This window comes from Fistularia commersonii, chromosome 7, assembly GCF_037954325.1.
Source record: "Fistularia commersonii isolate RoL2024-O1a breed Wild chromosome 7, RoL_Fcom_v1.0, whole genome shotgun sequence".
In the NCBI taxonomy this organism is placed as follows: Eukaryota; Metazoa; Chordata; class Actinopteri; order Syngnathiformes; family Fistulariidae; genus Fistularia; species Fistularia commersonii.
This window is the reverse complement of record NC_141290.1, coordinates 7,817,642-7,840,178: the sequence shown is the minus strand read 5'-3', so window position 1 is coordinate 7,840,178 and position 22,537 is coordinate 7,817,642. Positions and strand designations below refer to the sequence as shown.

The window sequence follows — 22,537 nt, the reverse complement described above, 5'->3', positions numbered from 1 at the left end:
CACCAACTAACTTCATATCCTCTGTCACTACATCCATAAATCTTCTCTTTGGTCTTCCTCTCGACCTCCTGCCTGGCAGCTCCAATTCCAGCATCCATCTACCAGTATATTCACTATCTCAGCCTGGCATCTCCGACCTCATCTTTATAAGACCTTACATGTGCTGTTCCTCTGATGGACTCATTCCTGAACCTCAACATCTTCATCTCTGCTTCCTCAATGCCACTGTCTCCAAACCAAACAGAATCACTGGTCTCACCACTGTGTTGTACACCTTTCCTTTCATTCTGGCTGATATTCTTTTATCACCCCTAACAATTTTCTCCAGCCGTTCCAATCTGCTTGAACCTGCCACTTCAGCTCTTTTCCAAACTCTTCATTGCTCTCATTCAAAAACCTGTTTTCTGTTTTGTGATGACTAACCTTCATTACTCTCCTTTTCACCTCTCAAGATTTTCCTCAACCTGCTTCCTGCTGTCACTACACATCACAATGTCATCTGCAAACATCATGATCCAGGAAGAACCTGTCTAACCTCATCTGTCAGCCTGTCCATCACCACTGCAAACAAGAATGGGCTCAGAGCTGATCCCTAATGAAGCCCTACCTCCAGCTTGAACTTCTCCGTTACTCCTTCAGCACACCCCAATGCTGGCATACATGTCCTGCACCAGTCCAACATGCTTCTCTGCCACTCCAAACTTTCTCATACATTACCAGAGTCCCTCTCTTGGCACCCTCTTGTATGCTTTTTCCAGATCTGCAAATGCACAATGCAGCTCCCTCCAACCTTCCCTCAGTTCATCTCTATTAGCTTTCTTAGTAAAAACTGCATCTGCAGTACCCATTCTAGGCATGAAACCATACTGCTAACCACTAATACCGACTTCTGCTCTCAGTTGTTTCCACTTCTTTCCCATAACATCAAAAATACGGCCATCAACATTATTTCTCTATAGTTATCGCAATTCTGCACAATTTCCTTATTCTTAAAAATGTACACTTTTCCCTTAGTTTCAAAACTGGACTATTTCAATGAACCTTTCACTGATTCAACCTCCTCATTGCACAGCTAAGTGTGATTACAGAGCACTCACATACGTTAATATCTAAAATATATAAAAAGATATCTGAGTTTAAACCGTTATCTTGAAGAGGATGCTCTGTTACAAAAAGATATCTGAGTTTAGAGAGTAAAAGTGCGCGCAGTGCGTCAGGAGTTGACCATCAGCCGGAATAGACGATCTTTCCGTGGTCATGACGTCACACAGCGGCTGCTCGTCTGTCAGGTTGAGACTCCTCCATCGTCCTGGTCGCTGACGTCCTCCTAAGCTCGCCAGGACGCGGTTGAGAGCCGGATAAATGTATCGTCTGCTTCCAAAATGACCACCCTGACGGATTTTCAGAGTAAGAACCGTCTTTCCCGCCGTATCTGTTTTGTTTCCGAGTAAAAAAAAATAAAAAATAAGCTACACGGCGGCTTGGATCTGATTGGCCCAGAGGGTCGTGACGTAAGCACCATATCAAAGCGTAGCTAGTTTACGGCCTGTGTGTCTGTATAGAGTATGAATACACACATTTATACTTTATACAGTACTGTCTCAGAAAATTAGAATATTGTGATAAAGTTCTTCATCTTCTGTAATGCAATGACAAAAACAAAAATGTCATACATTCTGGATTCATTACAAATCAACTGAAATATTGCAAGCCTTTTATTATTTTGATATTGTTTATTATGGCTTATATCATAAGAAGACTCAAAAATCCTATCTCAAAATATAAGAACATCATGAAAAAGTCATTTTTGTTTTTTTAATTGCATTACAGAAGATAAAGAACTTTATCACAATATTCTAATTGTCTGAGACAGTCCTGTATATATGTATATATATACATATATACATACACACATGTAATAGACACACACACACACTTAGATCCTCACTTACAATCTCCTGGAGACCTCTTCCCAGCTTTTTGCCGACTGCTCCAAGAGATCCCTATCACTGCAGGAGGCTCCCTCATCTTCCCCAGCTTCTTAAAGCGCTGGAACTTCTCCAGCTTCCTTCTTCTGCTTTTTCCTCCCGATGCTGCTGTCACTTGGGATGGCTACGCTCACCACTCAAGAGAACCCCCAGGCTGGGAGAATGTCTCCAGTAGATCCCAAGAAGGACATCTCACCAGAAGAGTCCAATTCGAGGCTGGGATCCTGCATAGAAACCTCAAACTCTTAGGCCTCTGATAGAGAACCCCAGCTCGATCTATATATATATATGTGTATGTGTGTGTTTGTGTGTTCACACATACAACTGTAGATATACACGCACATATAAATATGTATATATGCAAGTATTAATGCATACGTATACATACATACCTATATATCGCCACACTCTCAATATAATCGCCCATGTCATTTTTTCAGATTGTTCAGGAAACACAAAAAAACTGAACCATTTGACACACTCTTGACATAGACAATTTCTACTAAAGGGGTAAAATGGCACAATCTGTTTAACTGAGAATGTAGGCAATTTTGCCAGAGGTGGTCAGCATCATGAGGAGATGATTTAGGCAAAAAAAACATTTTTGGAAAAAAATGACTCAGGCGTTAATTTTAAGAGCGTGACGATACACGCACATGTACCTGTATATACACTCACACACACACAGTACATTCTCATGATTGCAATGCTAGGTGCTGTCAGATGATTGATGCTATCAGATGATTGATTCTATCAAATTGATGCTACAAGATGATTGATAACTGCCTCATCCTTTTAAATCCGCAGAGATCGGAATGGGGCTGGCTGGCTTTGGCACGTTTTTCCTTTTCCTCGGAATGATGCTATATTTCGATAAGGCTCTGCTCGCTGTTGGAAACGTGAGCAAATCAACCGCTGCCACGTTGGGTTCCTCTGACGTCTCTGTGATCTAATTTGGGCGTTTGTTTTTTCCATGGGCAGATTCTGTTTGTCTCAGGTTTGTCGTTTGTCATTGGCCTGGAGCGAACGTTCAGATTCTTCGTCCAGAGACAGAAAGTAAAAGGCACCAGCTTCTTCTTAGGGGGGGTGGTCGTGGTCATGATTGGCTGGCCAGTCATTGGCGTCATCCTCGAGATCTGTGGTTTCTACCTCTTATTCAGGTCAGCTTGAACAATATTTTTACTCCACACTCATGTCCCTCCTTCAGTCCCACCTCACTGTCTCCATTTTTTTAGGGGATTCTTCCCGGTGGCCGTTGGCTTCATTCGACGAGTGCCGGTGCTTGGGTCTCTGCTGAGTTTACCAGGGATCTCCGGGGTGAGAACCACCACAATTGTTGGAAGGCACTGATCTCTGCTAATTACTTTATCAGCTAAAAATGCTCAAATGTGAATTTAAAGGTAGGATGTAGGAGAAGTTGGTTGTCTGCCTCCCCACAGATCAACAGTTCCTCTCCAGTTTGTTTTAATCATGAACCTGTGTCTCAGTAACCCCCTTGTTTGACCAGAAAGGGTTTCAGATGCACCGGAAACATTTCTGTATGTCTTTGTTAACGTCCATGGTCTTGGCTGCTCTCACAGCATTTGAAAACCTGGGAAGATGACGGAGCAGAACAATCGTTCGCTCTTTTACTAAAGGAACAACTTCAAGGGGCATTGATGCAACTTAATATGAGAATAGTAGGCACAGGTTTTGAAGTTTGTGAATATGTAGCACTGATCTGGTGCCCAACGTCAATGTAAAGAATTTACTTTAGTTAAACATAATTCTTAGTTTCTGGGGTTTGTGAGAAAAAAAGCCTTCCCTTCGATATTGGCCTAAAGATGTCTCAACCCCAGATTCCATGTGATACCAAAGGTTTTTTAATCCTTGTCAAATCGTACCGTGGCAACTGGACTTGGTATCTTCTGGTTGTCAGCTCATGAGGACAGATGGAAGGCCAACTTTCTGAGACGATCACTTGGCTGTCTGGACTGATGGTGTGCAGTTCTTCACACCCTGACAAACTCCTGTCCATTCTGCATCCAGTCATCTCAAGTAGACTGTTTGCTCCAGGTCGTTGAAAGAACTCAAAATCTATTGCCTGTAAATAACTGGATTCTTCTTTTTCTTTTAGCTTGTGGACAAACTGGGACGGAGCGACACCGCGGTGTAACGACTGACTGTACTTCACTATCATGGTCCGAATCTCCTCTCTAGAACTGTGAATCCAGACTTCTTTTTGAATGTAAATGTGAAGAGTATAAAGTTTCTCCTGCTGGGATGGAGTAGCTTTGGACATGACTTTCATTGGACAACATGACCACCTCCGTCTGCTGTGAATAGACTGGTCACAGAGGCCAGACTCGGGGTTCGCTCTCAGCACTTCCTCCAAACTCCGTGCCTCAGTCAGCAAGAGACCCCTCTGGCTCCTCTGTGATGTCTCACCGGAATTCATTGAAAAAATGTTTTATGAACGACCAAAAACAACGACTGTATCGCTGTTTTCTTAAGAAAAAAGTCCTGAAATAAAGTGTGTTTTATAAATGTGTTCCATCACTTGTTTTCACTAGGAAGTCTTCTGATGAGACATGCGGTGCTACTTGGAGTCCCGATTGTAATTCACGTGTTTTAGATAAATTAGAGGCCCATCTGAAAGCTTTAAGAGAGAGAATGACAACAAGCCACGAAGGATACTTTTGGACTGGCTAGCTGACACAGATGAGGGTCTGATACCCACAGGAAAACACCATGAGGAAATTAAGCCTGATCTAAACCTGACTGGTGTCTTCCTCTTGGACTTGTATGCAGAAAAAGGATGGGTCACTTCCAAACAGCGTTGAAATACAAGGTTGATCATGAGTGTCCGCAGTACCAGAACACTTTAGGTGAAGGTTCAGGAATTGACCAAAAGCTGGTTTGGGAGTTGGATCAGGTTCTGGGTAGGTCTACTGGCCTGATCTGCCGGACCCAAGCCTTTTGGGTGAAGTTCGAATATTTGGTGGAGGAGCCAGTTCACAAAGTCTTCATTTCATATCTCTGGAGTAATTAGTCCTGTGTTCTGGCTGAACATGGATCCAATGGTCCAAGTTCGGGGCCCCCATTATGAAAGTACCTCTACAGAGCTGTGGTCATCATTGCTTATTTTGGAGACATAAGGACAGACTGATGGAAATCAGCAGTAAAGGAGGACTTGCAGGCAGAATGACTTGACCTTTGATGGTCACAGGGTTGACGTAGAAGAAATGTCAGTTTAGCTTTGAGAAGGTTTCTGGAAAACTGTCAGGAAAGGGAAGCAAGGCTTTGGTACATTGTCAGGCATTAGGAGGTGCACTAATGATGGAGTTGGACTTAGGAAAGGCATATGACAGAGTGCAGAGAGAGGAACTATGGCACTGTATGGGGAAGTCTGAAGTGGCAAAGAAGTAAACTAGATTGGTGCAGGACATGTATGCAAGCGATGAGACAGTTATGATGTGTGCTGTTTGTGTGACAGAGAAGTTAAAGGGGGAGGTGGGACTACATTGGGGGTCAGCTCTGAGACCCTTCTTGTTTGCAATGGTGATGGACAGGCTGACAGATGAGGTTAGACAGGAATAGTCATTGACCATGATGTTTGCATGATGACATTGTGATTTTTAGTGAGAGGACGCAACAGGTGGAGGAAAATCTAGAGGTGGAGGTATGCTCTGGAAAGGAGAGGAATGAAGGTTTGTGCAGCAAGATAGAAAACGTGTGTGAATGAGCTGGACCCAAATGGAAGGGTGAGGCTGAAGGAAGTGGAGATAAAGGAGGTGAAGGACTTTAAGTACTTCGGGTCAACAGTCCAGAACAATGGAGAGTGTGGAAAAGAGGTGAATAAACTGGTTAAAGCAGCTTGGAATGGGTGGAGAAAAGTGTCAGGGGTACAATATAAGACTTTCAGCCAGAATGAAAGGAAAGGTGAACAAAACAGTGGTTAGACCTATGATGATGTATGGTTTAGAGACAGGAGCAGTGAAGAAAAGACAGGCAGCAGACCTAGAGGTAGCAGATGAAGCTGTGAAGGTTCTCTTTGGGAGCAATGAGGATGGACAGGATAAGGAACGGGTGCATCAGAGGGCTAGCACGTTACATGTTTCAGTCAGAGAAACCAATTTCAGAGCGGTGAGACCAGTGATGCTGTATGGTTTGGAGAGAGTGGCATTGAGGAAAAGACAAGAGGCAGACCTGGAAGTAGCAGAGATGAAGATGTTGAGGAATATTGAAGATCAGGAATGGTTTGGTCATCTATAGAGGAGAAACTGAATATACTGGTAGAAGGACGCTGAGGTTGATTAGCTGTGGTGACCCCTGAGGGGAGCGGCCAAAAGAGAAAAGAAGGAGACTGAAGGAGTGGATGGTTCTAGGAAGTACGCTCCCTGTAGTCCCATCTGGTTTTTAATGGCTTGGAGGACAGACTTCTGGTGGGGTTTGGAGCTGATGTGGTTGGAGGGTGTGAACAGGATGCCTCTGGGGCACCTCCAGTGAGAGGCTACTCACCTGGGAGGCTGATAGTCACGTTGCAGGCCCTCTGGAGGTCCTGAAATGCTGAGGACCAGGCCCTAAATGTAGCAAGGCAAGCAAATGAATTAAAGCGGTTGAGAAAGATGTATGAAATACCTCAATGAAATGACACGTCTGCTGAGGTATTAAGGAGGGTAGTGATTTCACACCTCCAGCGGAGTCTCGTCACCCTCCTCCCACACAAACGACACCTTGCTGTCAACACATCGGCCGCATCCATGAAAAACATCCCGGTGACGCCACCGTCCTCGCGACCCTGTCGACATGCTCCGCTGACGATAATTGGCCAGAAGTTGGAATCACTGATGAGAATGCCAAGTTAATGAGCCGGGGCGCTCCCAAACGTCTGTCAGTCATGTCAAATCAAATCCCACGTGACGCAGAAATGCTCCCGATCAGCCTCCTCGCAGGGGCTATTTAATGATGTGATGGGAAAAACCAGACAGCAGTGACAGGATACGCATCAGGACGACTCCTGAAACGCTTCACAGGTAACTCATTTGATTATATATAACAAATATTACTGACTCTCCTATCATGGTACTGCTTAATATTTACTTACCGATCGTATCCTCTCAGGGGTCAGCGATGTTCCTTCCGGCAGTGATGGTTTTGGTGACGCTGGTCTCCCAGGGCGTTGGAGCTCACCAGGTGGGTGAAATCCCTGCAAATTCCCTTTACGAGGGGGGGAGGAGTTGCTAACACGTTTCTGCCCTCCTCTGCTTCAGCGGAGAAACTGGACTCCTCAGGCCGTCTTGTACCTGAAAGGCACACGTGAGAGCAAACACACACACACACACATTAGGTGGTGCAGGTCGAGGCGGTCACGGCGAGAGAGGTGAATAATGTCAGTGTTTTGCAGAAGGACGTCGCTCGAGGCTAGAGCACGACACCCGCCAGGCGGGAGACTTGCATTCAGGTGAGGATGATAATGGGATGCACCGGCAGAAGAGATTTAATGTCTAAATATAACTTTAATAGTTAATACGCCTGCTAATCTTTTTGGATAATGCCTATGATTATTACTGGCGAGAAGATGTGAGCGAAAAGCTCATTACATTGAAAAGCAGCTGTAGAACTGATGAATGGTTTTATTGGGATTCATAGCTGAATAACGGATTTCTATAAGATACATTTACAATTTTTGGTCTCCGAAAGAAAAATTACAGAAATTCCCTTAAATGAAGTTAGCTAAAGAAACAAAGCTATGAACATAAGCTTTTAGAGTGATGCCTATTCATGTCGTCATGTCAAAAACAATTAATCCATAGCTGCAACAATCAGCCCAACTTGAACAAGCCGTCTTGTTATTGATTTTTGCAATGGAATTTTATTTCTAAGAATTATTTCTTTTGTTTCCCTCCAGTGACTGACAACCAGGGGATGAGACCAGAACTTTCTTTCGCTTCGTTATTCGATTGGGAGCTTCAGCGGCAGGGAGTGGAAAAAGGTAACAAGCTCCACTCGGTTTGAGGTAACACCAGAGCTTGTTGGTACTTCTTCAACGTTTGCTGCTCTGTCCTCTGCAGGCGGAGATGTCCCAGATCATTATCCGGACGAGCAGGAGGGGAACAATTTGAGATTATGAGCCTCCTTCTCTCTCTCTTCAAGTAGTCTTTGTTGTTGCTGAAACAAATCCAGATTCCCTGCTCTTTGTGTCTGCCATGTGATTGTATGAATAAACCGTGACTTCAGTTCTGTGGTGGATTGGTCTTTTTTTCCCCGTCTGCATTCGATCAGAGTCTGATTAAAAATGTTTTTTTTTTTTTTTTTTTTTTAAGAGTATTACTTTCATTTATGAAATCTTCACTGCTTCATGCAAGTGCCCCAGGCAACAATTTCGTTCTTCACACCACACCAGCGTGATTAGCACCGTGCTAAACGCATGCGGTCATAAATCATCATGCTGTCATCGCTAATGAGGACTCCGATCTGAAGTGGCTGCTTGAACAGATCACGTCGAGGTCAAAGCGAGGTCATCAGCCTGGATGGAAAATCGAAACCTTGCATGCCGTTTCTTAAAACGCAATATAAATTGGACAATTCTGTTTTAAATAGTGATGTGACTTTGTTTTGACACTAATCAGTGTATCTCGGAGGGAAATATTAGGGAAGTACTACATGTATTTGACAACTTTACTTCCCAGAGGAACCAAACTGTTCACACACATGCACATAAATAAATGTATACAAATATGTGCGTGTCTATACATACAGGACTGTCTCGGAAAATTTGAATATCGTGATTAAGTTCTTTATCTTCTGTAATGCAATTAAAAAAACAAAAATTACTTTTTCATTCTAATATTTTGAGATAGGATTTTTGAGTTTTCTTAAGATGTAAGCCATAATCAGCAATATTAAAATAATAAAAGGCTTGCAATATTTCAGTTGATTTGGAATGAATCCAGAAAGTATGACATTTTTGTTTTTGTAATTGCTTTACAGAAGATAAAGAACTTTATCACAATATTCTAATTTTCTGGGACAGTCCTGTACATACATCTCTCTCTCTCTCTCTAATCCTTTGGGCACGACTACTTAACTGCCAAGCCCAAGAGACAGGGTACCAGACGAATCTCTGCTCGGGGACGTGAACAGTGAGGATTTTCTCCACTGTGGTGAATCAGCTTGGTAACGGAGTTGCAGAAAGGCGTGGAGATCAAGAGGTAAGTGGTAACAAGATAAGTAAAGATGAAGCTCTGGCTTTGACATTGTGCCAAGCAGAGGATCGGATCCCTACCTATCTGCCCAAAGGGATACAGCAGAGAATCAGATAGCAGGAGAATAATAACACCAATGTCCAATGGCTTTTTGAATTGAAAGCAGAGCCCAGTAGCCTCCCAGAAGAGGAACCAATAGAAATTACCACTGCTCCACTGATCCAAGACAACAGTGTCTAATATGAAGAGCTGGACAGCACTTGGGACAAACATAAACAACACCTGCTGACTTCAGTACTTATCTGTATTGCATGAGCGACCGGCAGCAGAAAAGCCAGTTGATATGATCAGGAACCCGACCGGAAACGCTGACCCAAGGCAGTAAGGTCATCATCACGAAGGACCCGGTACCATCCAAGCACCGGAACAAGAAAGGAAACTGGAGGAGCCAACCACCAGCTACTGGTTGGCATCGCCATCACCCCACCCAGGACTATAAGACTAGGAGTACCAACCTGTGCACTGCATGGCTTGATTAAAAGAGGGCCTATGACTCAACGTCACACACGGATACTGGAGTGGCTAGAGCTGTACGAGATCAACAGGACACTTAGAGCCTTCATTAAGATCTCGATGGGCAGGATTAAGGTGGAGAACACCTCCAGAAGTGATCTAGATCAACCAGGCCAAGCTCCTGAGGGACTTCCAGTTCTAGACAGACATAATGCTGCTGGCGAACCAACGGGACATTGTTGATGGTGGTGGACAAGCAGCAGGAGACAGCCATTGTGGTGGACATGGCCAGGACAGGACAGGCTGGAGAAATACCAGGGCCTCAAGGGTGTGTTGGAGAAGATGTGGGGCCTGAAGGCAAAAGTGTGATGTGGTGATGAAGTTACTCTTAGCAGTAACCTCCAAGCTGGGAGTATGGCTCCATCAGATTCAAGGATGAACATCCAAGACCTGTGTCCAGAAGAGCACAATCTTGGGAATGGCTCAGATAATGTACAGCACCCTAAAGGTCCCAGGCCTCTGGCAAAGAACCCTAGATTGAAGAAGACACAATATCCTAAATATGGGGTGAGTAGGTTGTCTCGTTTAGAGACAGTGTCATTGAAAAAACAGGAGGCAACCGAGATGAAGATGTGAAGGTTCTCTTGGGAGTGAGGAGGATGGATAGGACCAGGAATGTGTCCGTCAGAGGGACGACATGTGTCGGATCTTTGGAAGTGTAGAGGGATGGTGGAGATCTGGGTGGAAGAATGCTCAAGTTGTTACTGGCTGACTGGAAAGGTTTATGGATGGTGGTAAAGGGGAGAATAAGTTAGTTGGTGTGAGAGAAGCAGATGCAGAGCTCTAGGTTAGATGGAGGTAGGTGATCGCTGTGATGACCCATGAAGGGAGCAGCCAAATGAAGAGGACGATCTTTTCTTAAGAACTTAAGGTGTTCCTCACAGTGAGAACCCTTGAAATGCATATGCCAGTAACTCCACCTATAGGATCAAGGAGCACCAGACAGATCTTGGAAAAATATCCTCTCTTGATGACAAATTGTTAATACTGCAGGAATCCCTGGATGTTGGTGACTGTTTCTGTACTAACCAGCAGGAGGAGACAGAGGCTGACAGAAAACATGCAAGACATGCAACCGCAGACGTCTGCGTGTAATAAATGTATGAGTGTTCTCTAAATGATTCAAATATTCTTGATTAATACGCTTTAGGTATGGACACCCTGTTTATAAACAGCATGTGGGAAATTTGATTTTTTTTTTTTAAATTTTGCAGACGAGCAGTGAACACAAGCAGAAACCTGTGATGACTAAATTCACCAGGCAAGAAAACCCAACTGATACCAACCAAGTTTATTTTGTGACACGCTGCCAACATTATAAATATACAGATTAAAAATCCTTACCCACCTAAGTCTGATGTGTATCAATGGAGGGAGAGCTGCCTGAAAACGTATTTCTTCAACCAATGAGATTGTTGTTAAGATACAGTGCCATTGCATTTATCACATATTTCTTTCAAACATGATCATTAAGTGTGCTATAAAAAGATTTTAACACATCAGCTAGAAAAATATCAATATTGAAACAAAAGATGCCCCGTAAAGTGACCCATCACCATCATCACCTCCAGTGAGTCTGTACTCACCCAGTGGTTGAGTGGAAATTGCTTCAGGGTGGCCTTCGGGTTTGAAACTTGTAGAGGCAAAAATTGTAAAGTCTTTAGGGAAGTTCACTCAAAACAAATCAACATTGTCTATTTGTCTTTCTTGGAGATCTGCTGCGGACATGTTGGTCAGGTGAGGTGAGCTATGTGGGCAAACTGTAAAAAAAAAAAAAAAAAGAGCCAGCCCCTTGTGCAGGACTGAAGGACCAAAAACAAAGCACACACACACACACACAAGCACTAATATAAACAGTAGGTAAATTAAAATGGACACTCTGGGAAAGCGAAAAAAAAAAAAAAAAAAAAAAAAAGTCAATGGATCAAAAGCTGCATTTTTTTTAATTTCCTTAAGGAGCGCTTATTTACCAAAGGAAAGGGTCAAATGTCAGCTGCTTCATTGAAATGACACTGTATACAAGCTGGCAAGAAATACAGTAAATCATTAATGACAGTAAAATCACGTTCACAACGTGGAGCATGAATGAGCAGAATCAACAGTTAGCCATTATAACAGAGCCTGTTTTGCTCCCCAAGGTATGCTTAGCCACTCTTGAGTTTTGTCACTCCAACACAATTGTTGGATGAATTTCCACTTGCAGGGATGTTACCTGATAGCACTGCATGCCTTCTCCCAGCAAAGACCACCGTAAGAAGTTGAGGGCTTTACTGAGCCGAACACCACAGAAACAATGAAAACTACTATCTAAGTCCCTATCTACAGAGCAAATTGTGAAATTCTTACACGGACACATTCTGCTATTAGTAGAAGTGCTGCTTTATGCTTAGATGTGGGAGCACAGTAAGTGCAAACTGTCCAGGCACTTCACCATTAGGAAAACGCCTGGCATGCAGCGTTAGAAACTACAGTATGGCAATTGGAAAAAAAAAAAAAAAAGAAATAAAAACTACAACCATGCATAGACAAATGGCCTCTCGATTCTGCACTGGTTTCTACTTACAGGGGTTAAATACACGTAAAGACAACGATTCACAGATAAAAAGCAATGTTAACATTTTGTCTCTTCTGACTGCCATGAAATAGTGTGATCCAGGAGCTACTGCTGGAGCAAAAGCTTCTCCTGGAATCTGCAGGGAGAAATAGATTATTATTCCCAATTTCATCGGTCATCCTTTTCAGAGCAGATAGGAAATAAGTAAACCAGGTTTGTTGAGTGGTAGCTGTGGCAAGGAGGCGGTGTGGGCAGATTGAGGGGCTGCTAAGCGTCTTTACTTAGCGGCGTTCTGTGTCGCGGCCCCGCTGCCAAAGCCCAGGTAGGTGGCTACGTTATCGGCGACACGTCGGAGAGGGACAACCACGGGGTCTAGGAGGCCTTGAAAGGTGTTCATCTGATCCGCATCCAGATTCTGGTAGACGTAGTAGAGCGAGCAGCCAATCACGATGAGGAACAAGAGCTTGAGCAACGCGGACAGGAAGCCTCGTTTGGCTGGAGCTTTGCTTGAAGGGACCGCGCTCGCCCCTCGGGAGAAAGACTCCGAGTAAGAGCGACTCTCGGTGCGGATGGTGTGCTTAAGACGGGACTCGTCCAACCAGTATTCACTTGGTTTCAGAGGTCGACCCGCAGCTCCTCGGATGGGACGCCTACAGGTCGCACTGATCGGACAAGAACAAACATTGAAACATCAAACAAACAAGAATCAACAGAACTGTTTGCATTCCGTGGATCAAGATGTTGCAAGACTTGCAAGACCAGGTGATCTGTATGCTATTTGGGCTGATGAGATAATTACATTAGTAAAACAAAAATTAAAAAAGTTCTCACGTATGAGATAGCTACATTAACAAAATAAATAAATAATAGATAATAATTAAAAAAAAAAAAAAAAAAATATATATATATATATATATATATATATATATATATATATAAAATAATATAAAAATAATAATATAAATTAAAAAAATAATATATATATATTTTTTACAATCAACATGCTGATCCACTTATTTGTGATAAATAAAAGGGGGGGGAGTCATGGCTTATGATTGTCACACAGTGGTTTCATAATGTTGTGATTGAATACGTTGCAATTAGCAGTGTGCATATCAAAGTCTTTACAGAGGTAAAAACCTCAAGAAGCTGATGATTTTGGTAGAGGATGGTTGATGAGGTCGATTTGATTGTAAAACTGAATGAGGGTGTTTAAAAGCGTAGTTTACGACTATCATAAAATTGGTCCCCTGCTCACACAGGCGTACGGTTGGAGAGGCTTAAACAGAAACAGGGATTTCATTCACGGAAATGTCCATAGCTGTACATGTTCTGCCATTTCCTCATGTAACTGTCATACTCTCATCACGCACAGCTGCTGTCCCTCTCAGCAGCATCTGCTACAAATAAAAGAAATCCCAGCTTCTGGAAATGGCATCTGATCACTAAGTGCATACAGTGAGGAAAATGGTAAGGTCAGACTGCAGCTGGCTCATCTGGTTTTTAATTCAATGCACATTTCCACAATATTGGTCTGCTCTCCTCCAGCAATGAAGGATGACTTGTAAAAGCCAAGCTCTTACCTGATGCCTGCAGGTGTGCTTATTTCATTGGCGAGGATATCTTCAACTATATTCTCACTGGTGGTCTTGGGTGTCTCTTCAGTGATCACTTCCTCCACCACCTAACAATCGATCACATACATATAGATGAATAATGTATTTGACTGGATTGTCGGGGTTCTCGTGCCTATGCGGTTGATTTAATAATAATAGCAAAAAAAAACTTTTCAGCAGCAATCTAGCTACTATGACAAAAAAGATTCACGTCTCAATACTCCTTCCAAAAGTCATTTTAAAATGATTTCCAAGTACCTTCTACCTTGTAATGGTCTAATTTTTAGGGTTAGATCCTTGTTAACTTTGGTTTAAACTTCTCAACAAGCTTTCCCGGGGCACTGTAGTTTTCCCTCTTTTTTTCACAACTGGAATCTTGATTTCTTTGACATGTGGGACCCTGATTATAATAAGATTACAAAAGGTGTACTGCTGAGCTCAGAATGTACATTTAAAGATCTCACCTTGCTTTGCCGTCTGCTGCTGGTCCTCAATGTCACAGGAGCTTTGCCTCTGCTGCGCACAGGCTTCTCTACTACAGGGATTTGCTCTGGTTCAGAAGTCTCCTCTGAAATAAATACAAGATACAACAATGAGACTTGAGTGATTTGGGTATTGTGTCTGCATACCTACCAGTGCCCAGTGTGTGTCGTGGGTTTGCTAAGGTTATATGACTATGCGGTGTGCTGTTTATTTTCATTGCTTTTACATTTATCTAACAAGGGACTGCAGGTAATTAACTTACAATGTTACAAAACAAATCCTTCGTTCACATTAGCTCGGGGTTTGTAATATGGGAAAAAAACAAACAATTCTGGGCAGTGTCACTGATCTGGGAAAGTAACGTTGAGGTCTGTGCCCACCGTCCTCCTTGTCGCTGTACTGGTCAGAGTTTGTGTTGCCATTCTGATTGCTGTCGGCCTTGGGGAGGACCGTGACGTCTGCTGGGGCCCCAGGTTCTGCTGCAGCCTGGCTCAAAATCTTTTGCAGCTTCTTCTCGTACAGCTTTCGGGTTGAAGCTAAATTAGGTGAAAGCGTTGAAGAGGATTAGACCACATGGGAAGCCAAGGTGGAATTGTAACACCGAATCACACTATGTTTCTTGAACCTTACCCACAATGGGTCCTGCCTCCACACCATGTTCTTCAAGCTGTTGTTTTAAATCCTCATCATTGAGATCGGCCACCTCCACTTCTGCTGGAGGTTTGTCTGACTTTTTTGTAGCTTTCTGCGTGAAGTTTGGCATTTAGGAAAGAATTAGTCCGTCAGAGAGGAACACAACACCAGACGTGAATGCCAATCAGAGCTCAAATCGGGCTTACCCTTCCAGATCGACTTTTGTTGGAGACGACGGGGGTCGGTAACTCCTCATCGCTGGAGAAGGTGTCTGCAGGCGGGCTCTTGTTGTTCAGGGTGGTCAAGTTCTTCAGATACAGCTGCACATACACTTCTTTCTTGTGCTCTCCAACGGGCAGGGGCACATTGTGTAGCGTGAGCTCACTCTTCAGCTTATCCTTGGTGAGAACCGATGGATCGTCGAGGAAATCGCCCATGCTGAATCGTATTTTAGCCGTAACTTGAGACGGTGGCGAATAGCGGGAGCTCGAACACCAGGAACGTGACAGAGAAACACTGTTGTCAAACACGACTGGCGCCTACCTTCCGCCGCCTCGGCTAACAAGACAGAAGCGGTTTACCTGAATAAATACCAAAATAGACGTTTTAGCCCCACAATCGGCACATCTAAAAGTAGCTTGGATTTTTCGAAATCAGAAACGCGCGTTTGCCGTTGTTAGAATTTGTCCCAAAGTTATAAAGTAAGCCGGTGTAAATTCGCTGAGTTAGCTTAGCTGCTAGGAGATACACTTGCTGCTGTCTGTCCGCGGTCAAAACAGGGCCGACAAAGAAGCAGCGCGGCTATTGGACACATTCGTCTAGCAAGTCGGGATGTGATTGGTTAGTTATGAATGAACCGCTCAATGGCCTCGCCACAAAGAAACCGCAGACCGAAGTGTTTGCACAACGACCCGACGCGAATCATCAGCTATATTCCAATTGTGTGCCAATGCAGGCGTTATTTCAAGAGGACCCATGCATTTTGCACTAATGCACACTTATAATAACTTGGCTCCTGCAATAGAACAGTCATAATTGTGCCTAGACAATTATCCCTCCTCCTTTGCTCCCCCTCCCCCTGCTTCATTAACATGATGGATCCCCCCCAAACCCCGCTGAGAAGATGCCCCTGCAAGTCAATCATAAGGCCTCCAAGATAATCGGGCTCCCCACACTCAATAACACCGCTGCCGCACACACTATTGCACCTGACGCCAGGCAACCTCACCCCAGAGCTGGTACTTCTCGTTCCCTCCATCCAGGCGATCACTTGCAAGACGGTTCAGACAAAAGTTTCATACCGAGTGCAGTTAGCGAATTGAAGTGATCACCGTTGGATTGTTTTTTCCTCGGAAAGAATGTGGAAACAATTATCTTTGAAAAGGACTAATAAACGAATCTGATGTTGCACTTCACCTTTTCAGTGTGTTGACTAAAGCTCCCATTACACTCATATTTTCATGACACACCACGGCTGTGTCAGGAAGAGGTTTGGCCTTTCCAACAGAAGAGGGCAGGCATGCTGTTTCGAGTTTTTTAGATTTACAACATAATTAAGGCTCTGCTCTTGTTTTATTTCTGTTTCTTATTTCTTTTGCCAGCACTGACAATGGATTCAGTATAATGACATTTTTCTCCAGAGAACAAAACAGTGGTATGCAGAAAAAAACCTTTTTTTTTTTTTTTAAATTTATATAAAATCAATCATTTAAATCATTATAACCACAGAAGTAGACTGAAAGCCTAGTTTTATCACACATGCTTTTTTTTTTAGCTGACTGTATTGGTTATTGAAATTAGATTACTTTTCTGCAGGTAAGGAAAATGAAGACATATGTGATAACTGGGTGTAGTAATTAATTCAAGTATGGTTCTTGTTTTTTTACATATTTTTCCCCCCTTAAATAACACTTTGTATCTATTTGTAAGTAACATTTTTCAGGCTTGGCGTGTTCTGTGTGTTGATTCCGAATTGTTCCTTCTTGAATGTTTATTCTGATTAATAGGTAAAAGAATAGTGTCAAGAAGTAATAACGCAAGGTGGAAGGTAAAATATATTATGTTGGAAAGTGAGAAAAGTTTTTGGAATTTAGACAGCTTTAGAAGGAAAAATAAAAATTTCATTTTGCCAAATTTCCACTCCTGGACCAATGGGAGTGACGCAAACAATCCATGTTGTTCCTGTTTATTGATCATGACAAAGAGCTGAATTGTTTTGAGCTAAATGTTAATTTTTAATTTGGGGAACCTCAGAGATGTGAAATACATGCCGGTATCCAGCCATTATCTGAAAAATTCGAGGAGAAAAAAACATCCCTTGGAAAATGATATATAATAATCTTGTCACCTCAACTATTAAAACAATTTATTTGTGAACCAGATGAAACACCAATTGCAAATTCATGTCACGACATTCCAGAGGAGATTAATGTTGGAACTAAAACTGCAGTTTATCTGTCTCGAGCTTTCGCTCTTTCACTCTGCTCTGAGGTTTCTGGGATGCAGCTTCGGAAACAAAGCAACGGACCCTCGCCTCAGCTCGTGACCACGCTGAGCACAACCTGCGAGTTGTGGTGCGGCTTTTTCCGAAACGGATTTGCGAGTGCAGCGCGAGCCTATGAGAAGCACCTGCTAAGCGTTCGTTTTGTGCAATTTATACAAAAAAACAAGGCGCAGGCCAAGAATCGCAGAGAGCATAAGTCATGTCCGCTGAAGGACACACGGAGCCCACTCTGCAACCGTCAACACCCACCTTTTCAGAAGGAGCTTGTTTAGATGGCGTTGGCCCGCCTGACATCTACTGGTCATATTTATGGTCATTATGTAACAAGAAGAAGAATGGGAAGAGGTGGGGAATATTTGTGCAAGGTATTGACGGTGACACAAAAGAACATGCAGCCCCATCCCCTATTTCATTTTGCTTTCAAGCATTTCTATTGTTTAACTAAAAAGATAAACCTAACCAAAAAATCAGTTTTGAAGCAAACACAGCTATTGAACACAAAATACTATAGAATAATTGATAATACAAATGAGAATTTAAAATGCAGCTTTAACATTTAGCCTAATGTGTACATTTTCCGGCATTTTTGGATGACAAACATCATCTTCTATGTCACTTATCGACTAATGCCTCCTCCTCTTCCTGCAGTAGAAGAGGGCGAGCAACATCTCCAAACAACCCTCTCTCGGTACTTCCAGTGAATGTTTGAAGATCCACGCTCAAACACCAGCACGCAGCCGTAGACGTGGTTCCCAGATGGAAAGGTGAAAGTCCCTCTCTGTGTCTCGATGATGCCCGTTTGGCCGTTTGCCCGTTGGTATCGCAAGTACTCTTCCATATATTTGTGTAACTATTATGATTTGGGCTTTTTCAGTTTTATTTGGCGATTGAATAAGGAGACACACTTTCTAATGTCCGCACTGAACTTAAGGTAAACATTACTGTGTGTCAACTTTCATGTAGTGAATGAAGAATTTCTATTAGGCCTCCACGTAGGCACTCATGGGATGCCATGTTGGATCATTTGGGGGAAAACTTAATGTTGGCCATCCATCTTTCCAAAATGTAACACATTGACATGAAAGGATCAACACAAATTTGATACGTTACAGCGACTGAAAGGGCCTCTTCTGCAGGAGCTGCAGATTCGCTGGAAAAGGGAACCTCACCGCCTTTTTTTGTATCCCAGGATCTTTATATTTGCCTCATACATCAGAGGATCCACCTGACCCGTGAGATCGGATGGAAGATGAACCAGCTGCGTGGAAAAGGTTAGCGTCAACGCCAAACATCTTTTCCCATCAAGGGAGACTTGTTTTATTTGCTCGTCCTATCGGTATAATTGAGGCCATATCAGCATGGATGCTGATCTCCAGGCGCCGCCATTGTTGTTTTTGAACCAACAGCCACTTTTGGCTGTCATCGCACCTCAGCTAAACGCTGACTGGTCTGAACCGCTGTGGTTTGGCCTTCGGTGTATAGCTTCACGAATCTCACGAGAGTCCAGCTGCCATGTAAAGTAAAAGTTAAGCAGAACATGTGCCAGTGAGGAGTAGGGGTACTCTGAAAAAACCTTAGGTAGGTCAGCATATTGCAGCGCATAGGCTTCAACACTTCACACATTAGCTGGAAAAGCGTGCGGATCCACAAAAAGCTTGAATTCCTCAGATTCTGTCAAGGTAGGCGTAAAACAAATTGCCCCTTAGTGGCAACTTCATTCTCAAATCTGAAATTTCTTTGACTGGTAATGGCGGACCGGTGTACAAGAGGCTGTGTTGGGAGTCCGGAGTTAGCTAAAACAGAAATGGCTAACGCCTTTCCCCCGGAGGAGTGGGATGCCAGGTGGCCTTATGCCGGGCTTTACTTGCCCGTCTTCGGCCCCCACTTCCACGGGTCTCGGTTAAAAACAGCCACTTCCAGACTCCTCTTTTTAGATCTGAGCTACTTTTAGTTTCTGAGAAAAGACCTCCACGTAATGTTGGATTCTTGAAGGTCACGTTATCATTGGCTTAAGCCAATGATCAGATTAAAAATGGTTTTAGCTCAATCCAGGAAGTAGCTCAAATGAGATTCATCAAATGAAATTTGACGAAACAATCTGTTTCTCCCCTCTGGTCGCAGATTCCACCGCCCCGCCTGCAAACCCAGAAGAGAAGGGCACCCTTTGTCCCCAGAGCCATCTAACTCCTCAATTCCCAGCAACCTTGCAAACCCCTCATCGCCATACCAGCCCGCACATCCCCCGCTGAGTGTAATGCTGCTTATGATATATTTATTATGTAAATGTGCAGCGCAGCTTACCTCCCAGTCTCTTACCAACGGCACAATTTGCTCAATTCTGTACAGTGATGGATTATACTTTATTTTGGTGATAATTTGATGGTGCTACCCCACAAACTTGATGGCTTGTCCCCCTCGGGGGCAAACAAGGTTTATTCTGGTTCTGATTCATGTTGACTTCAGATGTGATGGCCATGCTTTTAAAAGGGGAAACCATTTCAGGCATACGACACGAAGTTGCGCAAAATCGGCGGGGCGACGGTTTGTTTCAGTTCGTGCCAAAAAGCTGCTTTTATTCCTGGTTCCTCTGCAGTTTTATTGTGTTTTGAGGGTCTCATCCCAAGTGAACCGAATGACCGATAGCTTGTGACCAACTGAAAGGGCAACCTCACACAGGTAAACTGCCAGACTCCTGAATTAACAGGAAAGAAATATTTCCATGCCCAGTTTGGCAAAGGCTCCAAACAGACCTGCCTCTGCTTAGTTTTTCTGTCTGCATGGCTGAACACTAGCAGTGGACCAGTATGGACCTGCCAAAGACTTCTCAAAAGCCTCCTGTGATATATTCGTGGTGATACTGCCGAGCCCCTTAACCGTTTCCTCTCACCTGAGCTCAGGAGAGTCACCATCTAAGGACGTCACCATGAACCTTCACGCAGGAAACCGCATCACTGGACACACACACACACCAACTGTCAAGTCATCAATAGATATTACTTTTAACAAAGGCGAATAGGCATACTTAGAGTGATTTACTATATATTTTCAAAGCCTTACACCCACACACATTTATGCATATATTCATTAATCATCTGCACTGCTTATTCTGTATACAAGGTCGGGGAGGGGATGGGTGAGCCAGGACCAGTTCACACTGCACACCAGTGCTAACCACTACATCATTGTGTCAGCCCGTACTCATGCGAAGTATATAAATATTGGACAGTGATGGAAGGCAAGAGTCAAACCCTGTGTTCACCCACTTTGTCCATAAAGCCTGCTCTGTTTCTGAGGAGAACAAAATCCAGGCGTCCAACGCTGACACTTAAACGCAGTAGCTATTTATTGTAATATATCTTCCGCTCCCTGTCGAATTAAGACCCAAATACAAAATGGCTGTGAGGTGTGTCCAAGGTGTGACACCCTTGGAGAAGCCTATGAGCTGCTTCTTCACTCGTGGACAAAGCTGTTGGTACCCTCCTTTTAGACAAAGAAAAACCCTCAGAAAGAACATGAAACTGACAAAAGTAACAACAATTTTCTGGTGCAATGGAATCATTAACCCTCGTGCGATCTTAACATTGTGTTTACTCCTCTTGTTCTACGGGTCAAAAATGACTCATAAGACAATCTTTGTACCCTAGTGGTGTACAGCCCACATGGAAACATAAACAAAAAAAGAAGAATCACTTTTTTCTAATTATGCGGTCTCTTTAGGAAAAGTCATAAAATAGGTTAAGGTGTTTTTTTCTACAGCTAAACATGGTAGTGGGTCACTTTTGACCCGCAAGACAACACAAGGGTGCAAGAAAAAAAAAATCATGAATAACAAATGTGACCACACCATTTGGAGTCCTGTTATCATCACAGGTGTCTATAAAACTTGTCAGTCTACCTTGTTAAAGGGTGAAAAGTCGAAACTGTGTTGTGGACCACGCTGACTAGGACTACAGGAAGCTAAGGAGAGACGTCTCAAGAGGTTAAAAGACATGTATAGACAATCGTGTTAAAAGCTATAAGACCATCTCCAATCAAGCTGGGTGTTGCTTGCCTACAGCTACACATTCAGAAGTTGAAGGTCCAGGGGACTGTGTCCAACTTTCCTTGACGTGACCACAGCAAGAACATGACAACAGCTTGAAGAGACGATACAAAAGTTACCCAAAGACCCTGGAATAACTTCTTAAGAGATTAGAGTTAAACTCCAAGGTCCAGGTCTTTGCTAAAGTGAACTGGAAGATGTCCAAAGGAGGGGAGGGCTGCAAAAAGCAGAAGCGAGACTGGAATTTGCCAAAATGGACGTTGACCAGCACAGGGCACAGGAGACAGAACCAGGAGCTATTTGGAAACCCAGGTCCTTGTTTTACAGACTCAAGACCAAGTAAAGAAGACTTTCCCGACTTTGTACACATGGAGTAGGCTTGTTGATGTTTTGGGACTGCTTTGCTTTGGTAGAGGGTGTCTTTAATTTGGGCAGGTACAGTCACATCTCAAGATTATCGTGGTGTTCTAGAGGCAGTTGTGCTGCCCGATGTCAGACGACTTGGTCTCAAAAACCAGTTCAGAAGGAACTGAAACATGTGGTCCGGACAAGACATTCAAACCTGAGACAGTTAGAGCAGTCTGCTAATGAGGACTGGGCCAAAAAAGCAGTCTACAGTTGCTGAAATCTCATTGGGAGTTACAGGGATTGCCTCATTGCCTCAAAAGGTTGGGCAAAAACATTTAGAGGATGCATCATTTTCATTTTTTTTCCCAAACAATTTAGTTGACCCGCAATTCAAAAGTCTGGTTCGAGGGTTTTGGTTGATTTTCTGTAAATTTTCATATGTTATTACTTCTGTCATTTTCAAATGACTTCAGTAAGGTTTTGGCGTAGGTTTTTGTTCTTTAGTGGAAAGGTACTGACAGTTTTGTCCACGTGTGAACGTGTGAGGTGCTTCTACACATGGACATAATTGTTTGTGTTTTCCTTTCTGGTGGAGTTACTCTAAGTAATG

The 22,537-nt window shown here is 43.3% G+C and overlaps 3 protein-coding genes and 1 long non-coding RNA gene across 5 annotated transcripts; 2 read left to right on the top strand and 2 right to left on the bottom strand.

The window, feature by feature from the left end:
- The first annotated feature begins 388 nt into the window (after positions 1-388).
- Positions 389-4,514, top strand: LOC147232578 (vesicle transport protein GOT1B-like). The gene is made up of 5 exons (XM_086149497.1): positions 389-1,407; positions 2,796-2,887; positions 2,970-3,148; positions 3,224-3,305; positions 4,105-4,514. The coding sequence occupies exons 1-5, from the start codon at positions 1,383-1,385 to the stop codon at positions 4,141-4,143; spliced, it is 417 nt and encodes a 138-aa protein (XP_086005623.1). The 5' UTR covers positions 389-1,382; the 3' UTR covers positions 4,144-4,514.
- LOC147232577 (uncharacterized) lies at positions 1,891-7,398 on the bottom strand. 2 transcript variants are annotated; one of them, XR_015106379.1, is made up of 4 exons: positions 7,075-7,398; positions 6,662-6,925; positions 6,489-6,550; positions 1,891-2,212 (listed from the first exon to the last, which is right to left on the bottom strand). It is a non-coding gene; the product is annotated as an uncharacterized LOC147232577 (long non-coding RNA). The 2 variants fall into 2 exon arrangements; XR_015106378.1 differs by lacking the exon at positions 1,891-2,212 and having other exon boundaries at positions 4,104-6,550.
- Positions 6,972-8,194, top strand: LOC147232576 (spexin prohormone 1-like). Its single transcript, XM_086149498.1, has 6 exons — positions 6,972-7,003; positions 7,092-7,163; positions 7,241-7,286; positions 7,375-7,431; positions 7,879-7,962; positions 8,042-8,194. Exons 2-6 carry the CDS (start codon positions 7,101-7,103, stop codon positions 8,098-8,100), a joined length of 309 nt encoding a protein of 102 aa, XP_086005624.1. The 5' UTR covers positions 6,972-7,003; positions 7,092-7,100; the 3' UTR covers positions 8,101-8,194.
- A 2,830-nt stretch (positions 8,195-11,024) lies between these two features.
- Positions 11,025-15,835, bottom strand: tmpob (thymopoietin b). The gene is made up of 6 exons (XM_086149496.1): positions 15,241-15,835; positions 15,032-15,146; positions 14,782-14,937; positions 14,383-14,486; positions 13,886-13,986; positions 11,025-12,964 (listed from the first exon to the last, which is right to left on the bottom strand). The coding sequence occupies exons 1-6, from the start codon at positions 15,469-15,471 to the stop codon at positions 12,580-12,582; spliced, it is 1,092 nt and encodes a 363-aa protein (XP_086005622.1). The 5' UTR covers positions 15,472-15,835; the 3' UTR covers positions 11,025-12,579.
- Positions 15,836-22,537: the final 6,702 nt, after the last annotated feature.